Here is an 18471-nt window from a genome sequence, read left to right as displayed (position 1 = left end):
TAGAGGAAGCTAGTGAAGGGGGGATTTGAACCTAATGGTAGTTTTGGACAAAAGGTCAAAGGGTCATGACAATCATTAAGAATCAACCTCTGGGGACCATAAAGATCAATAACAAATTTCATGTCAATCTGGCCAGTATTCGTCAATATTTTGCTCTGGACCATAGTGTTGAATGGATACAAAGACTGACCAGCTGCTAGGGCACAAGAGGAGTGGCAGTTCATACCTGATTTTAAAATAAGTTACTGCATCTGTTTCTAGTGGATCAGATCATCCCATCGCAGAAGAGTGGTATTCACCGGCTACAGTGGCTGCTGAACAAAAAACTGCATTTCCAACCCAGGTGTCAACACTGTTTCTCATTTTAGCACCCAACTTCCCACTGTTCCTGCATGCAGCCTCGCTACAGTGTAGGGCTCCGTCTGATTGGTTACCTTGTGATGTCATAGACTAGCAGAGCTCCCGCTGCTCCTCTGTAGTAAGACCTGGTGATGGACCGGAACGACTCCTGACCAGCCTGCAGAAACACATACATATATTAATAAACAGAAATTGAAATGTGAATAATTGAAGGGACCACAGACAACTGCTGAGCCTTTGGTTTTCTAACGGTCCTGATCCTGCTGGAGTCTGGCTTAACGGGAGTCATCTTTCAGCCCGAAATGTCGTCCTTCCATCCTCTCCTGCTTCTCTACCACTCCTGTTTCTGTAGTTTCGTCCCAAAAATGCTCTGTAGCAGCCCTGATTCTCTAACAGAATCCGGCTCCGTATTTTCTGTCAGCTGTGGGAGAGGACAGAGAAGAGCCTGTAATCGGATACAATGGAGTTCTCTCTTTCTTTCTCCATCTATCTGTCACAATCCCTCTCTTTCTCCCTGCTCGTGTGTATAACCTCCCAGTTTCCTTATTTATGGACAACATTGAAGGTCACATCAGCTGTGCTGTCACATGGATTAAACCTGTAGCATGCTGTATGTCACATCAACAGCAGGTCACCTTGTTGGTTCACTCCCCCCGCCATCATTACCCCCTCATTGTCTCACCTCTACCGTCTCTTCCTTGCATCACTCATCTTGTCATTCTCTCTCTATGAATCCGCGGGCCTGCCCTCTTTCCATCACTCCTTTCACCATCTAGCACTCTTACCACCACCCCCCCGGCATGTCCATTCATCCCCTGTCTCCGTCCCATGTACAGTAACAATGTTGTCTGTGTTTGGTCCGGGCCGGAGAAGAAAACAAAACACCACTCTATCCTAGCAGCTGTGGCCCTGCGCTGCTGTGACCTCATCCGAAAAACCAGACAGTCAGTCAGTCAGAAACACAATCAGTCGGTGAATCATTAAGCAAGTCAGAGGAGCAGGCTGCCAGTGTTTCGCCTGTTGGTCAGTGAAGCAGTCGGCCACTGAGTCAGAGAACTAGTCACTGAGACGGGCAGTTAGATGGTTGAACCAGTCAGTCATTCAGAGAGCGGTCAGCCAGTCAGTAATGCTATTAGTGAATAAATGATAAATAAGGGTGAAAGAAAGGCAAAGCCGTGTCTGTCTGCCATCTGGCCTACATACTTGTGTGCAGAAACATGCCCACACACTTATTCATACGTCATGTGAAGCCTGCACGATAATCCCACTGGTTTCTCGAGCCATTTGGTGGTGGTGGATTGTACAAATCAAATAAGCATCAACAGGCCCTGCTGGTTTTCATTTTGACCACCTAATGAGGAAGTGTGTACCACCTGGACAACCAGGTGAAGACAATTAACTAGCTGGCAGGACAGAAAACCTGCAGCAGTTTAGAGAGCTGGCAGAACTGCTGTGGGCCTTCTTCTCTCACGTCTGGAGCCTTTTCATGGAGCTCTGACTCCACCTGCTGGTCAAATGTTTAACTGCAACACCCAACAGTTACAACATCACATGCTTTTTGGGGTTTTTTTTTCTCAATATCTATACTTGCTACAGTAAATTGGTGTGTTTATGGGTCAGCACCATGGTCTGCTGTGCCACACAGGTCCACTTGCTATGCATATATAAGGTTTTTTAAGTACCACGATCAACAGTTTACCCTTTGAAACCTGGATCGACATCAGTTATCCTATGTTGTGTTCAGACGCCTCAAGCTATTTATTTGACCCTTTAAAATTTGAGCAAATAAGTTTGATTTTTAATAAATCTATATTTCAAATTGCCATTTAGAAAAAAAATACAATATATTACCTCATGTTTTTGAAAAAAATCAGCCCAATTTGCTGTGCTTTTAAAGAGTTAACGGTTAAAGTATGCTGAACTCAGCCTGAACTAGTGCTGTCACAATACTAGAATTTATAATTGATTCAATATCTTGAATACGATACCATTTTTGATACCATGGGTAAAAAATAGCATTGAGGGGCATACAAGTTAATTATTTTTTATTAAAGGACAAATATAACAAAAGATATGATGTTACAATCACGACTGTTCTTTTCTAGAACATGTTACCGAATGACATTAGGAGTGAACTAACACTATTTCTTTAAAAATTAATTGAAGACAAATCTTTTTAGCTGCAAATTCCAGTAGTCTGGTTCGACTACATTACTTTATTTTATTGGTTTTAAGTCAGGTGTGCTTTTATTTCTACTGGTTTAATGGTTTATCTGTTATTTCAATCTTATTTTTTTGGTTTTGCTTGTCTATTATCATCTCGTATTGGTCTATTTGTCTTATTTTTTTCAGTTTTTATTTATTTCAATGCATATATATTGTCCTCTTTTGATGGTCTACTATTAGAATTATTATATTAATTTAATTTAAAGTTTTTTTTTTATCAGTCCTGATTCACGTGAGGGCAACGCAGCAGGCCGCTTTCATCTCCGCTAGTTCTCTGATGTCGCTTTGGTGTGTCTGGGTATTTCTGAGACATCCAGAAATTAACAGCTTTGTTTATACTGTAGATCATTAGTTTAAAAGTTGTTCAGGTGTTTGTACAAAGTTATGAATGTGCCGACACACTTATGAAAGCCTTAAAAAAATAATAAATAAATAAATATACATATACATATATATACACAGCAGATATATTACCGTATCCCAGATCTGCAGTTTGATCTGTTTGCCATCTATAGTGATCATCCTCGCTCCGAACTCCACACCTGGACACACACACAAACAGAGGGTTGATAATAAGGTGTAATTAGGCACAGCCTCAATCAGAAAGTCCCGCTGCTTTTTAATGAACCTTTTAAGTTGATTTATCCTCTCAGGTGTCACAAAGAACTCACATAAAAAAACAATTATGAGCATTATTAGTGGAGACCACAAGCTGAAATCATAAACAGAGACATGCAGAAACGGGACAAAAAGGAGGCCTTTTTATGGAATTACAGTCGCTACCGTAACATTTGATTAACTGCACTCACTTTTTAATAAGTAAATGCACAAAATAAGTAAAATAAAATAAAATAAAAAACATGGAGTGGAACATAAACAAAACATGAACTCCTTTCGTGTTTTGATGTATAATTATAAAGACAGATTTGTCTACATAGCATTTGTGTGAACTGATTGACAGATCATGTGTTAATGTGTAATCTGTCACTATTAAACTGCCACAAATACAAAAAAAATGTAAACTGGTAAAAACTACTCTACAAATATAAAACTGATCTGCAAATACACAAATTCCACAAATAAAGAACATATCTGTCAATACAATTAATTATTTCCTTTAAAAAAAAGCATTTACAACTTTTAAACAAACAGTTGTGATCCAGTTGTTATTGTGAATGTCAATGACACTTAGGATTTGCATTTTACGCATGTTTGTTTGGGTTTTTTTTTTTTTTTTTCTTTTTATGTTTTTTGAGACGGTTTTAACTTTGTTTCTACAGGACTTTTTACATATTTCCACAGATTTAAAAACAAATTTTCTGAATATAGGCTATATATCACTTACACTGATCCATTTTCTTAACAGCTCATTATCAGTGACTGAGTTTATGCAAAATTCACATATCCACTCTCACACCATCCAAAGCATACGTCACATCGACTGAGACTAGGGAGGCTAACAATTAATCGACGATGAATTAATCAGTCAAGTAGAATATAATTAAACATGTGGAATGAGGAAAAAAAACTTAATTTGTCTCGTTTTGTATAAGCAACATTTTTATGTTTTTCAAACAAAGATTAATTGTTAATTTTAATAATAATTGATTAAGGAAAGTTCTTACAATTGGCAACCCTGACTGAGACGCAAACAGATGACTGACAGCTGACAGAAGCCACAGTGATGGTTTACAGCACATTATAGTGACTTATGATGAGGATTCAAATAGTAATATAACTGCGTTAGATATCAATTATTTAAGTCATCGAAATATTTCATAATTTCACCAACAAAGAAAAAAATGAATCAAAATGATAGAGCAGTGCATATCTAGCTTATTGTAGACAAATAAAATGTCTGAATCCATAACATATGCAGTTATAACTTTAGGGTTGAACTACATACAATTCAAAGTAGCAGCAGCAGAGTCTCTCCGGAGTGATCTCCATTTCTGAAAAGCTCCACATATTGTGTTGTCTCTGATCTCCATGGTAACGGATTTATGAACAAGAGGGTCAAAGTTCAGGGCGCAGTGTTATGAAGAAGTAGTCTGTCCCGTTTGTGTGCAGACTGCTGCAACAGTACATGTAATTACTATGTAAGGGCAGCTGTAGTATTTACTGAAAGTAAAGCGAGTTAGTATGAGATTAGGAAAGCACCCTATGTGTAGATGAACTTTGGTAAACTTCCCTCCATCTAACCCTCTCTGGCAAAACTCCGCAGAATGACAACAATTGATATAAAAAACATAATCCGGTAGAGTTTCCCTGGCTCTTGTCCTCTTGCTCAAACTACAGGCTGCATTTCCGCTTTTTTGGATTGCCCACCACCCATGTCGCCACCACAGTATCAGAGAGCATAGAGGTCATTAAGAGACAGACTCCCTTTATCTCTCTCTCAAACTCGAACGGAAATCTGATCAAATAGTAAAACCAGCCAGTGCTGTCCAAATATAAAATCAAGACTATGGTACTGCACTGCACATTTCTCGCCTCAAATGTTTTCAGACACATTTTTAAGCGCTGTTTAACTGTAATAGCAAAAGTTTGTGAACAGGAATGGGAGCCATACTGCTTCCTGCACAGTGTGAACGGAGGCTGAAAAAACTCTGATGAAACTGTAAAACTAGGCAGTGCTGATCACATAGAAAGCCAGGTTCTCTTACTGCGTTGCATATTTCTCACAGAAACAGTTTTGGCTTACTGTTTACCTGTGATACGAAACCGTTTGTTTCACACAGACGGGAACACATTACGTCACAAACCCGTGGGAATGTTTATTGGTCTGGTGAGGTGCATTCTGGTAGTTTTAGGTTTTCTACCTCTTGAGCAAAAGCCTCCTTTTTTCCTGTTTTCTTTGGTCATGCAGCACAAATTTCAAACGTTTTTGCATCTTTTAGCTGCAGAGACATCCTTGTTTTTTTTTTTTTTATTAAAAGGCCATCTTTCCAGCAGTGAAACACTTCTTTAAATGTGATTTAAGCTGACTCAATGTTAGGGCTATGGTGAGCTCAACCGTGCTTATCTGAAACAACATTATCTCACTGTGATAAAAGCTCATATCAGTACCTTATAGTTAGAAAATGAACCCAGCATGGCTAATTACTTTGAATCAGCTCCACCTTTTCAGCCTGTTACCAGCTGTACTGATTCTCAGCTGCTTTCTATCAAGAAGCAGGCGTGCAATAAGTACACAGGCAATTATGATAATATTTTATACAATGAATGAATGTTTTTCTAGTGCCACTGTTGTTGAATGTGTAGAGGAGAGCTGCTCTTACCGATAGTGAGATCGTGAACTGGCTGAAACCTCTTGTCTGTGAACTGTAGTAATAGACATGACTTCCCCACACCTGAAAAACAAACACACACCACATTAAAGAGGGTCGAATGCAGCAAGATGAGTCACACACACACACAGGCATCAACACACTCCAGATTTATTTTCAAATGTGTCACATGTGCTAAGAATAAAACACCATATGGACAAGCAGCATGGTAAAATCAATTAATTTCACAAATTCTGACCTTCCACACAGCACAGAGACACTCTGCCGTTTGTAGGTGACAACAATAACTATGTTTTACACACAGACATTGGTGAGCTCAAACAACCCCAGCGAGGAGCTTACACACTATTTCTCTAACGTGGCTAACAGTTAACCTGAGCCGACAGTTAGTGAGCTAAGCGACCAGCTGGCTTCTTTGGATGTGTGATGCCACTGCTATTTTTGCGAAAGGGCACTGGTGAATCTGCTCATTATTAACACCACTCTACATGACTTCAGCTCTGAATGTTGCACTGATTAACCCTCAGGGCCGGCTTTAACATTACACGCACGTATCGCTCTACACACAAAATGCACTTTTCATAATTCAAAAAATACTATACATTAATTTAAATAGTTATTTTTTTTAACCAACATCAGTCCCAATCATAAATATTAAATATTCATTAATTTTCTGAATTTCAACCCTTTAAAAGCCAGGTTTTTGCCATGATGCTATATTTTTAGATAGATAAACACAAAAAAATGAATTATTTTCAATACACTACATGCAAAGTATATATTTTTTGATGATCACAGCCTGAGATATGTTAATGATTTGCAGCAACATTGATTGTGACAGTGCACTTGGTGAAATAGCATGTATTTTCTCCATATGCCAAACATGGTAGATGATGTCATCAGGTGGAAAATAGTAAAAATGTCGAATCCCAAGGCAAAAACCTAATATGACTCTCAGAAATAATACAGTGCATGTTTTTATGCTTTGATGGCTGTGGGATCAAAAATGTCACTCTGAGTGGGCTTCAATGGAGCATTTTTTGCACTTAACAGTCTGAATGTAACAATTCTGTTTCCACAGTGTATTTCAGACTTATTGTAGGAGCTGAGCTGGAAATTCCAAGATCAAACAAAAAAAACACAATCTTTCCAAAATGTGTGCCATATGTATGAACACAGCCAAAATGATGAAATATTTAGGAATGAAAATGCATCAAACAGCCCCTAAGGGATAATATCTATACACACTCAGATGGACTAAAATTATCATGCTACAAGATGTCTTTAACTTCCAATGACTGGCTTTTATTAGTTTAGTAATTCAGCACAAAACAAACAAACAGTGCAGTGGATCATTGGATTACAAAGTCAGATAACAATGCCTACAAACTGAATTAGAAAACATAAACTAATTTTAATGGCATCATGAAATATTTGAGTGGAAATGCAACAAGTCAACAGATTCTCAGAAGCCATCAGATATCGAAACAGTGAGCTGTTACTTCCTTGACACATGCTAAAAACAAACACTTGGAAGCATCAAAAACAAACATAACAGGTTTGGTGCAGCAGCAGCTCCACCGCAACCTGTTCATTTGAAGCGTGTGTCTGAGAGGAAGTCAAAAAAGAGCGAAAAAGCAAAACAGCCATGTGTCACTGTACTTATTACACAGCTATGTTAAATACTCGCTTCTGGTTGGTCAATTAAGCCATTTTATGGCCTATTATTGCTATGGAGGCAATATCTAATCATAATCAGCAATAATAATTAATCAATTATCATTTTTAAAATTTTAGCTTTGTGTCAGGACCTTGTTGGGGTTCATTTGTTTTTTTTTCTCAAATCAATGACATTATTGCAATGCTCTTTTAACTGGCCTTCTGAAACAATCAATTGAGAAACTTCAGCTTATTCAGAATTGTGTTGTTAGATTTTTAACCAAAACAAGGCAGAGGGAGCATATTAACCCGCTTTGGCTTCACTCCACTAGCTCCCAGTATCTTTTAGAAAAGATTTTTAGCTTCTTTTACTTGTTTTTAAAGCTCTTAATAGTTTGGGACCGACCTACATTGAAGACTCTCTGTCATTTGACAATCTTTTCATGAGCTTTCAGATCTTCTGCTGCTGGATTTTTAAATAAACACAATTATACGCACAAGAAAATAGGCAGCGCAGCTTTGGTTAACTATGCTCCAAATTTATGGAATACTCTTCCAAATGCAATAAGGGAAGCACCCCATTTTTAAATGACAGCTTAAAACGTACTGATTTAGTCTGGCTTTTAATAATGCAATGCTTGTATTTCTATCAATTCTTTCATTTTTCCTATTCTTACTAGTCTTTGCACTTTTTAACTTAACATTTAAATACTTATTTAACACCACCTGTCTTTTGATTGTCTAATCTTGTCTTGTCTTTTTTTTGTTGTTGCATTTTTTATTATTAAGCACTTTAAGTTGCATCCCTTGTATGAAAAGTGCTCTACAAATAAAGTTTATAAAATGCATCACTTCTAAGAATGGGCAAGAGTGTCCAGTAGTTAAAAGAAATTTGCTATTTAATGCTTATTTTGAAGGGTTTATGCTAAATATTTAACGGTTTGAGGTTAGGGGCACAAGGTGTCAACAAGCAGTGGATGGGGGAGGAGGGGGGGCAAAAAGAGAGAGGGAAGCTAATGAGATGGCCAGAGAGAGAAGCTGACTGACATTCAAGGAGGTGACAGAGAGGGATGTGGTCTTCCTCCTTCATGGTTTCCAAGGGTTACAATTGCCAGGCAGTGGCGTTGCTAGGCAGGCATCATTGTGTGATGATAATGATAAGAGATGGAGGGATCAAGACGAGGTTAGCTATATAGCGGTGTAACAATCATGTCATCCTCAGCTCCATCACACTTGTGTGTGCAGCCAACAGACACCTGATTCCAATATGCTTCTCTACTACCGCGGCTCAGTGGCTATCCAAGAGGAAACATTAAGCAATTAAGCTGCCATTTGCTACATTTTTCCAATCAGTCACAATACAATTAACAGACTATTCTGGCATAGCACAGCCACCAATTTCTAGCTAAGGGCTAACATTGTGATGCCTGTGGTGCAGATCATAGACATCTTGTCTACGCAGCCCACAATCAAAACCTGCTGTGCCTTCAAACAGTGAGAGCGGCTTCAGTCAGTCAATTATTTGAGAACCATGCAATATAATAGAGCGCAGGGTCTTTCCAACAGCTTCCAGTTGAGGTAATGACGCCTAACAAACCAGTGGCTCCTACCATGCAGAGGTTATTCAAAATGTGGAAAGACCTGCTGGGCTACCAGAAAACAAGAAGCCAGCCAGGTGACTGATCGGCTGGTAAGAGAACAGGTTTACCGGATGACTGATAGGTGGATTAATTTCTCAGCTTTGGTAAAGCAAATACCACTCGGATTCAATAGAAGAGGACCGATGAGATAAGCAACGGCCAATATTCTCTTTTTCCTTCCACTCTTTTGTACAGTTTTTTAATATCTACATGAAGAAAAAAAAGACTTAAGCCATGAGCAAGATGCTCGATAGCTTTAGAAGTCTGATTTAAGAGTAAAGCAAAAGAGAACAATATTCTCTACTGGAAGAGTAGAGACATAAAGAGGAGATCAAGTTGGCATCGTGAGACTATCCAAACATAAACCAGAGGGCTGTCCTTCATACAAAGACACCTACTCAATGTGACTGTAGATCGTTACAACTGGAGCTTGGATTTGCCAGTTCTAGACAGAACGGCTGTGTTCACACCTCAAACAAGTAAAAAACAGACTTATCCATTGGGCATCCACTGATCATTGTTATGATAAATGCAGTTTTTAGAGAATAACCTGCATGCTGACAAAAAAAAACTAACCTACTTCTTATGTTTGAGAAATGGTTCAGGGTAGCACCCTTAGTTTGCCTTACCTACTGTAGCAACTTGAATTCATTTAGCACAAAACCTAGCCATAGACAGTCCAATCCCCTGCCAATACACAAATTAGATATTACCTACCTAATTAACCTACCTAATTATTATTACCTACAGCGCTTTTGTGTTTGTTTTTAAGCAATGTCAAAATGCAGGTGACCTTATGTCAAACTTTGCCAGAATACATGCATTTAGGCACACTGGAGCTTTGAGCTTAATGCTCACATCAGTATGCTAAAAATGACAGTATCAAAATGCTGATATTAAGCAGGCACTGTATAGCAGCTCACCATCTTAATTTAGCATGTAAGCATGTTAACATTGCTACAAGCACTAAAACACACATTAAAGATGAGGCTGATGGGAATGTCATTTGTTTTTGACATTTTGGGGGCTTGTCTAGTGGTAATTTCAGAGATAAAGCACTTGTTGCTAGAAAAAGAAATCTATTCTAAGTACTTTTAAGATCTTTCGGCTCTCAGCTTTCAGAGTGAGAAGTCAACAATGACAATCTAGCCTTTGAGGCATCAAGAACGGATGGGTTTGGTGGGATGTGGTGGAACAGGAGATTCTCATCAAGGATGTGCAGCCGACAAATCTGCAGCAACTGCGTGATGCAATTATGTCAATATGGACCAAAATCTCTGAGGACTGCTTCCAGCATCTTGTTGAATCTATGCCACGGAGAATTAAAGCACTTCTGAATTCAAAGGGGGTCCAACATGGTACTATCAAGGTGTACCTAATAAAGTGAACAGTTAGTGTATATTGTGCTGCAGATGATCATGTGTTCAGCAGGTATATGAGATACTGTTCTGCTTACTTACAGCAGTAACCTGAAGCTTAGCAAGGTCAGCAGATAGCACCGCAATCCCTGCTGCAGAATCGGACAGGAAGTCTGCCCAGGCGTATTGTCCTCCTGCAGTAACTACTGCTGAGATGCCTTCAAGTATGACAACTGATCTGTAGCCTCTCTACTGGAGCTGTCTAATGATAGTCATCCCAGTGGCCACATTGTGAACTAGAGAATTGTGGCGCCTAAACTCCCAGTCTTCATACCTTTGAGGGTGAAAAATGTTGGCCATGTATTCCCAATGTTCTCCCCATCTCTCACTCTAAAGTTACCAGCCTGTTTAAATGCACAGAGACACAATCTTGACCCTCAATCAGTAATGTATGACACATGTATGAAACTCAGAATAACATCTTGTCTATGACGCAGTAAGCAAAGTTGATATGTGTAAGTCGGGTCATATGACAGCCATTGAGCCACACCAGATTCTAAGCTAAGATTCCTGTTGGTAATTACTAGTGCAGAACGCTTTGCTAACCACATACACTACTCCAAGAGATGATTAACACACTGGATAATAAGGCTCCATGTGACAAGTAGCATTGCTGTAATGAATTAAACACAATGAAAGGAGGACTGCACAGAATCATTAGCTGAAAATGTATTGCCAAGTTGGGGCTTATGAGCCTTACGTAGACTTCTGTAGACATGAATACAATTAAAAACAAAAAAAGCAAGGGACACGCGACCAGGCATCCAAGAATTTTTGGGGATTTCAATTGATTTTGCAATTGAATTTTACAGTTTTGTTTTTATTTTTTCACGTCTAGTTTGAGTCCCGCTCGTATTTTAATTCAGTTGTAGTTTGATTTGGATCGGCATACATGATACTGAGGTGGGACAACAAAGAAATTCAAAATTCAAGTTGTAAACATAGACTGTCAGCATGTCTAAAAAACTATAGCTTCTAGGATGACATCCTCCACATGTTAACCTTGACAGGTTAACAAGTAGTTTATGGAGGTGTACCACTATGTAGGCAGATATTAATCATAGATATTAAAGCTGAATGTAGCAGCAGTCCATTAGCTGTAGCACTGTCAAAGGAAAGACTGATTTTCCAGAAACTCTCACCACACCACCCCTGAGGTTCCTCCTGTAAATGTTTAGTTATGGTAGAAACAAACACAGTACACTGACCCAGGATCATCATTAAGGGTTCAATGATCCACAATGCACCTCAAAATTCTAAAAACGGGGTCAAACCTTTTTGAAAAGTGGTACGTCTCTTGAAATGTGCAGACCTACAGGCAACGTTCCATTGAACAGTCTATTTTTGGAAGTTTAAGTAAACAGACTATAATTTTCTTTCAGTTTGTCTTTCTGCCAACCAGCTATGTGGACAGGCTGACTGGAGGCCGCTGGCTAAAGGAAAGAAAATCCAACCTAAAACTAAATTCACATCTTTGTTTCTATTGTCTGGGACAGTTTAATCAATAACGACTTACTTACTTCTATAACGCCGAGCTACTGCTGCATCATATCACCACAGAGGAAAGTCTCTCCTCAAGTCACTGCAAAAACACTGAGAAGGAGCTCACTTTTTTAACTTTATTGGTATTATCTTGGAAATTTTTGCCTTTTGTATTAGACAGCGAGAGCTGACAGGAAACGGGGGGAATGACATGCAGCAAAGTTCATCAGCTGGACTTGAAATGAGGATGTTGTAATTATATGGTGAGCATCTTTAAAACTGACCCTTACCACAAGCTTTTTACAATCTTAACAGTGGTGGATAACGGAAGATCAAACACACAATCACACATAATGACAAACAGTTAAACAGTTTTGCTTCTATAGTATATGATGGTCAACATTTTGGCCTGAAAAGTGCACCACACACCAACAGATTCCATACATACACAACCAGAGTCCCGCCTCTGAAAACCACAAATTTTTTTGAAAGATTTTTCTCTTGTCTCTACTATGATAGGACAGCTGAAGCGTGAAAGGGGGAGAGGGAGGGAATGCCATGCAGCAAAGGGCCGCAGGTTGTAATTGAACCAGTGGCTGCTGCACCAAGGACACAGCCTCCTTACATGGGGTGCTTGCTTTACCTGGTGAGTTCACTGGCACTAGGGGTGGACCCAAATACCTGGCTATTCAGGTATTCGTTAATTGGATAGGTATTAGATTTTTTAATTTAGGCTTTTGGATATATACTTTTTTTTGTGCTGATCATTTTGCCCAACAGTTATTAATGGGTTAATTGACCCATTTCTGTATACGCAAACATGACCCGACCCCTCCTTTCTTAAGGCTAAGATGCTTTGTGAATAACTTATATCTGTACCAGGATCTAGTCTTAACTTTAAGGGGAATCCTTAGAAAACATCATCATTGTAAGAATGTTCTTAGAATTTTGTCACTAGTAGCAACTCCTTGTGAATACGGCCCCTGAGGTACAGCCTACGTTTAGGGCAAAGCTGTGCAAGAACTAGTTAAGAAAGGGGTGTCAGCTTAAATGTCAGCTTAAATCTCTTTCTCTAAATGTTTATCTGCTTTATCTGGGTGACTGGCCCTGGGTCTTCCTGGATCTTTGAGTACTGTGGTAGCTTATCACAAATTTAAACCAGCCGGATGTGACAACATTTTCTCTGTATTTCCACATATCTACTGGTGCTGGAACAAAACATAGCAAAAATCACAACAGTTGGTGTGCTGCAGGTAAAGGTTAGACTGTGATCTGGAGGGCAGTGGAGAGAACACCAAGGCCTTTAAATGCAGAAATATGAAAACAATACATTTCTGTGATGAAACATCTGTTGCCATACAGCTGGACCTGCATGGAGACCTGGGGCTTTTGTGGAAGACACTGCTGGCCTTTGGGGATATCAGATTTTGGGTTTATAAGGTTATTTATTTTGACGTATCAACATGGCAGTTACTACAGTACAAACAGACACACCCAACTGAAACATGTAGACCATGACTAGCCTCAGATATGACGACAGATAACACCTGGCTGCATTCAGAAATCACCAGCAAATCTCCATGAATCCGCAGGAGGGCAAGATAAGGACCGAACTGGCTGTATTATTATGTAGAGGTGCAAATGATGGTACCATAAAAATAAAAAAATTACACAACATGAAATTAATTCATCAAAATGAATAAATGTGATGATGCAAGTCAAACATTTTTGTTGCTGAACCAGGGAACTTGCAACTGATGTGATAAATGGAGCTTAGTTGTCATCTTTGCTTTAACCTTTGAAAATAAAACAACTTCCAAATGGAGTCTCTTAGCCTCTCTTATTGTCTAAAAGGCTAATGTCAGGATGTATTTGGTATAACCGACTCACTTATCAAATTAAAGAATTAGCTCAACATTTACCAGAACCTGACTGACTGCTTTTCCAGGCTTAAATTACCCTCAGTAAACAATTAGACAGAGAATATTCCTAAACACAATTTATCATCAAAACAACCTCACATCACAGAATAATGCACACATGTGACTCTTATAGGCTGCCTGATATCATCTGTGTGTTCACATGTGGCATGTCAACCAGTGGAACTATTGATCACTGTGTTGACAGAAACCACATGAGCTGTTGTTAGCAAACATCCTCTAACAAAACGGACTGCTGCTTCAGATATTTGTAGGCCTGAAGCTTTGCACAGCATCCTTTCCAGAGCATTTACTGGTCTTATGGCTGGAGTATTTTTATTTTGGATAAGAGATTTATATTTCAAAATATGGCTACATATTAGTGTTGGGCCATATAAAGGCAATCAAATATGACATTTTGGACCAAATGCCTTGATATTGCATCATTATTGTGGGGTTAACTGTCGATACTTTCACAAAATATTTATACACTGAGATTTTTGATTAATAATCATCAGTAATGTGGATATAATGACTAAGTAGGTAAAGTTAAATGATAAAACAGCTAGAATGAGTTCAGAAAATTACATTACTTTACTGTAGTACAGCCTTTAAAACCACACTTACAGTATTACCATATCCAAACTCTAAAATAATATTTAGTTTCTTTTGACAATTTCAACATAATCAGGGTATGGCCAGATAAAAAAAACAGCCAAATGGTGTGGAACTGAGTCAAGAAAAATAAAAAACTGTCTCCTCTATGCAGAACACAACACAACATTAAGAGAACTTAAATCATGTTTTCACAGAGATACATAGTTGCACCTGTTATCGCCACATCCCTAATCATTACAACTAAAGTTGTATGGAAGATTTCCACTGAAACGACTGAGCCTATTGGGTACATGCAGGGCAAAATATAACGTTAAGAAGCTTTCATGATCTCTGACATGGTCCCAAACACTTCCCACCCAAATTAGTGAAATCACACAGTGACAATGGAAATGGCAGTTTAAAACAAGCTGAATCTGGGCTTCATCCTTTTCCCAGGAGATATCAAAATCACAGTCACATACGGTGTTTTCCATCAAATGCATTCCTCCACAAACATTCCTCTCCCTTTCCTTCTGTTCTTTCATTTGAATTCAAAACAGATAACAGGACCTATGATGTCAAAATTAAACATCAGAAAAATGTACCGTGTGGATGTGCATAGTGTCTGCACTTTTTAAAGGACTTTGTGGCACTGATTTCATGGAAGGGGGTCAGTACAGGAGAGAGGGATTTTCTGGCAACCACAATGACACAGGAGTGCATGTAATGCTGCTGAACATTTAGTGACCACAGAAGATGTCAGTAAATCACATGCACACCTGTGCGATTGAATGCAATCCATCACATCGGCTCTGCAATAAAAACTGCCTCAAGATGCACACACATATATCAGATACTCTGCAAAAAGGTGGATCTGAAATACCAAAAATAGAAACTTCATATTATGATTTCCCCAGTTTACATTATAAAACAACCCTCAATAGGGGTGGGGGGAAAATAGCATTGCAATATTTTTGTGTGGCAATAATGTATCGGCACATGGACTGCAAGTATATTTTTTTAATATATAATTATTGATATTGCATCATAAATTAAACAAATTAATCAATAGCCCTTTAGATTTTAGACACAAATTGCTGCAATAAAGATGACTTAAGTGAGATAAGCAGACTGAAAATCTTATCAGAGAAAACAAGTAAGTTTTCCTTTGGAAACACATTTAGCGGTTGAGAAAGTGGAATACATCACAATATATCACGAAATTTGTTATCTCACTACACAGCATGTCACAATTAAAAAATATTGTGAAGTATCATGATAATATTGTATTGTGGGACCTCTGGTGATTACCACCCCTAATGTTTAAGGATATTCAATACCAGTGAAACTGAAACCATTTATTGTAATAAGCATTTGTACCCTCTTATTTTGCTGAAGTTCCCTTGAAATCCAACAAAAAGACTGGACCACACTTGACCAGATCAGAAAAATAAACACTGCTTCAGAAGGGTGCACTGCACACGAGACTGTGCAGAGTATTTCTGGTGTTGGTATACATGTAATTGAGCTGGATCTTGGCTGAATCTCTTTTCACCACTTGCTACTAGAGGTAAACAACAACAGCAGGCAAAACATGTTTTGCAATAACATTGCAGTAAACTGGCAGCCCACCACAGTGATAATCTAAAATTAATTTTCACATTAGCACATTATCAATCTTCCCTCAATAACTTAACACTATGATAACTCTTAGTTTAGACCTTTATACTGACAATTTGCCTGAAAAAAAAAACATATACTCCACATAAATGTAATTATTGGAAACACCTGTTTGGGTCTTGGTTGATTACTCTTTGGTTTGGTTTCTTGTGTTGAATAAGCCTGATACATTTCTCACTCCACCTGCGATGACTGCTGTCAGTTCTTTTTTTAACACTGGTGCTCCATAATTATAACACATCAGTATTACAAATGCACCTGCTTGCACACTGCAGGCTAACGGAGCAGGCCGCTCATCGGTTAAGTCCGCTAACATTTGGTCAGAAATAACAAGTGTTCTACGCCATTTTAGGGAATATTAAAGGCTTTAGCTGGACGTTTTGGCCTTCTGTGACAAGAGGCTAAGCTAATGTGAGCTGTGTTGTTTGATAATACATCTACAACAAAAACAAACAGTTATTATGATTATTTGTTCCATGTAATTAGACGTAACGGAGCTTTTATGTGTTGGCGTGACAGCTGTTTGCTAAATATTTATTGAAACAGCTAATGCTAACTAAGCAGTTAGCTAAGCTAACTGGCTAACACCCCCACCCTCGACGCAAACGGACAATAGGCCCAACTGTGTCAACAACTGCTACGCCAAAGTAGTAAAGGACTATTTTTGTGTCAAGGTGCCTATGTCTAATTTTCTGACACTGTCAGGGGGCTAAAATTATTATTCAAATATGTTAACATTGTAGAATAGGAGTTGTCATCCCACCCCTTGCGTCTCTGCTTTTACCACGTCATTGGACTATCCAACACTGCGGAAATACACCACTAGCTGAGCGCTAGCTGAATGCTAACAGGCAGCCTAGCTGGCACTTGCTGCAGCTTACCCGTGTCTCCGATGATGATGTATTTGAAGAGGTACGCGTACGCCATGGCCCCTTGTTTGTGCAGTCAGCTGTCTTGACCGTAACACCTTCGTTAAACCAACCGTGAACCGTGCGGAGAAGGTAGCTGACAGCCTGTTAGCCTGTTTTTCTCTGTCGGCGTTGAGGAAGGAACAATAAACAGCTAGAGCCTCAGCTCTACGTCACACGGTCCGCCCTCGCCACGCTACAGTATGATGTGTTCACGGTCTCCTCGGAAAAGTCACGGTGTGTTTAATTATCCCGCTCTTTATGAAATATATACATATAAGTCAGTGGATGTGGCGCTTTTTCACACGTAAGTCGAACGACTGAGAATAGATTTGACAACAGGACTGTTTTATTGTGAGTGATATAAGAATACTGTCATAAAATTCAAATACCATTACAAAATTATTGGGTAAACTGTTACAAGAAACGTCTCAAGTCCCTCTGGTGGCCCCTAGAGACTACATTACTCACTGCACCCCACAACGTATAATTTGACGGAAAGTGATGAAATTGCAAGAGTCATCATTTTTTTCGTGTTTAAAATAAGAAAAAGAAAAAAGATACTTACTCTTTATATGTTCTGTCACAGTCCGCTTTTATTTATTGATAAATTAAAAATACATAAAAGGTTCAGCACAGGTTTCTCTCTCTTTTTCCCTTTCATGCTTAATCTGTCCTATAGCTAATAAAAGGCCAAAAAAAAAAAAAACAATGGATAAGAACAAGGAAATGACCTGGAAAAGGTGCTTAAAAATATGATAATAAACTGATAATACTTTTTTTCCTTTTCACAGACCCCCTTGCTTTTAGCAATTTAGTAAATCTAATTTCTTTGCAATTTGTGGAAAATGTCTTACCCAGTTACATATTGCCCTTTTCCCCATCTTTTTGAAAGAAATTGCACAATTTTTCTCAGAGTTCAAAAGTTGAAATATTTGTAAACGGCATTTTAAAGAAGTGCAAGAAAAGCGATGTTGATCCTGGTTTCAAATTGTTAATGTTTAAAAAAAACTGTTGTTGAATGTTTGCTAATATTGATTCATGTAACCTATGACAAAACAGCCACTTGATGGCAGCAAGTGTACAGCGTTAAGTTATTGTAATATAGGCAGCTGGAAGTCAAAGAACAACTATATAGTCATACCAAAGGGAGCAACTAATGGTAATTGGAAACAGTTTAAATAATATTGTTTTTAGAAAGCAACAACAGCTACAGCTGTGTTGGCTCCCCATGTCCTGCAGGGAGAAGCAAAGTGTCACATGTTAGAGGGTTGGGGTTTTTTGTCTGTGTG

General features: G+C 38.6%; 1 protein-coding gene across 1 annotated transcript in view; it reads right to left on the bottom strand.

The window, feature by feature from the left end:
* rab2a (RAB2A, member RAS oncogene family) overlaps nt 1-17360 on the bottom strand; it is a 33874-nt gene extending 16514 nt beyond the window's left edge. Inside the window, exons 1-4 of the mRNA XM_042497080.1 lie at nt 17153-17360; nt 5868-5939; nt 3061-3128; nt 435-517 (exon numbers count right to left, since the gene is read on the bottom strand). Coding sequence (XP_042353014.1) covers nt 435-517; nt 3061-3128; nt 5868-5939; nt 17153-17198 — 269 coding nt within the window. The 5' untranslated portion in view covers nt 17199-17360. The remainder of the gene's footprint in view (nt 1-434; nt 518-3060; nt 3129-5867; nt 5940-17152) is intronic.
* Nucleotides 17361-18471: the final 1111 nt, after the last annotated feature.

Source organism: Plectropomus leopardus, chromosome 12 (genome assembly GCF_008729295.1).
Source record: "Plectropomus leopardus isolate mb chromosome 12, YSFRI_Pleo_2.0, whole genome shotgun sequence".
Taxonomy (NCBI): domain Eukaryota; kingdom Metazoa; phylum Chordata; class Actinopteri; order Perciformes; family Serranidae; genus Plectropomus; species Plectropomus leopardus.
The sequence above is the reverse complement of the archived record's forward strand: the minus strand, read 5'-3'. Positions and strand labels throughout refer to the sequence as shown.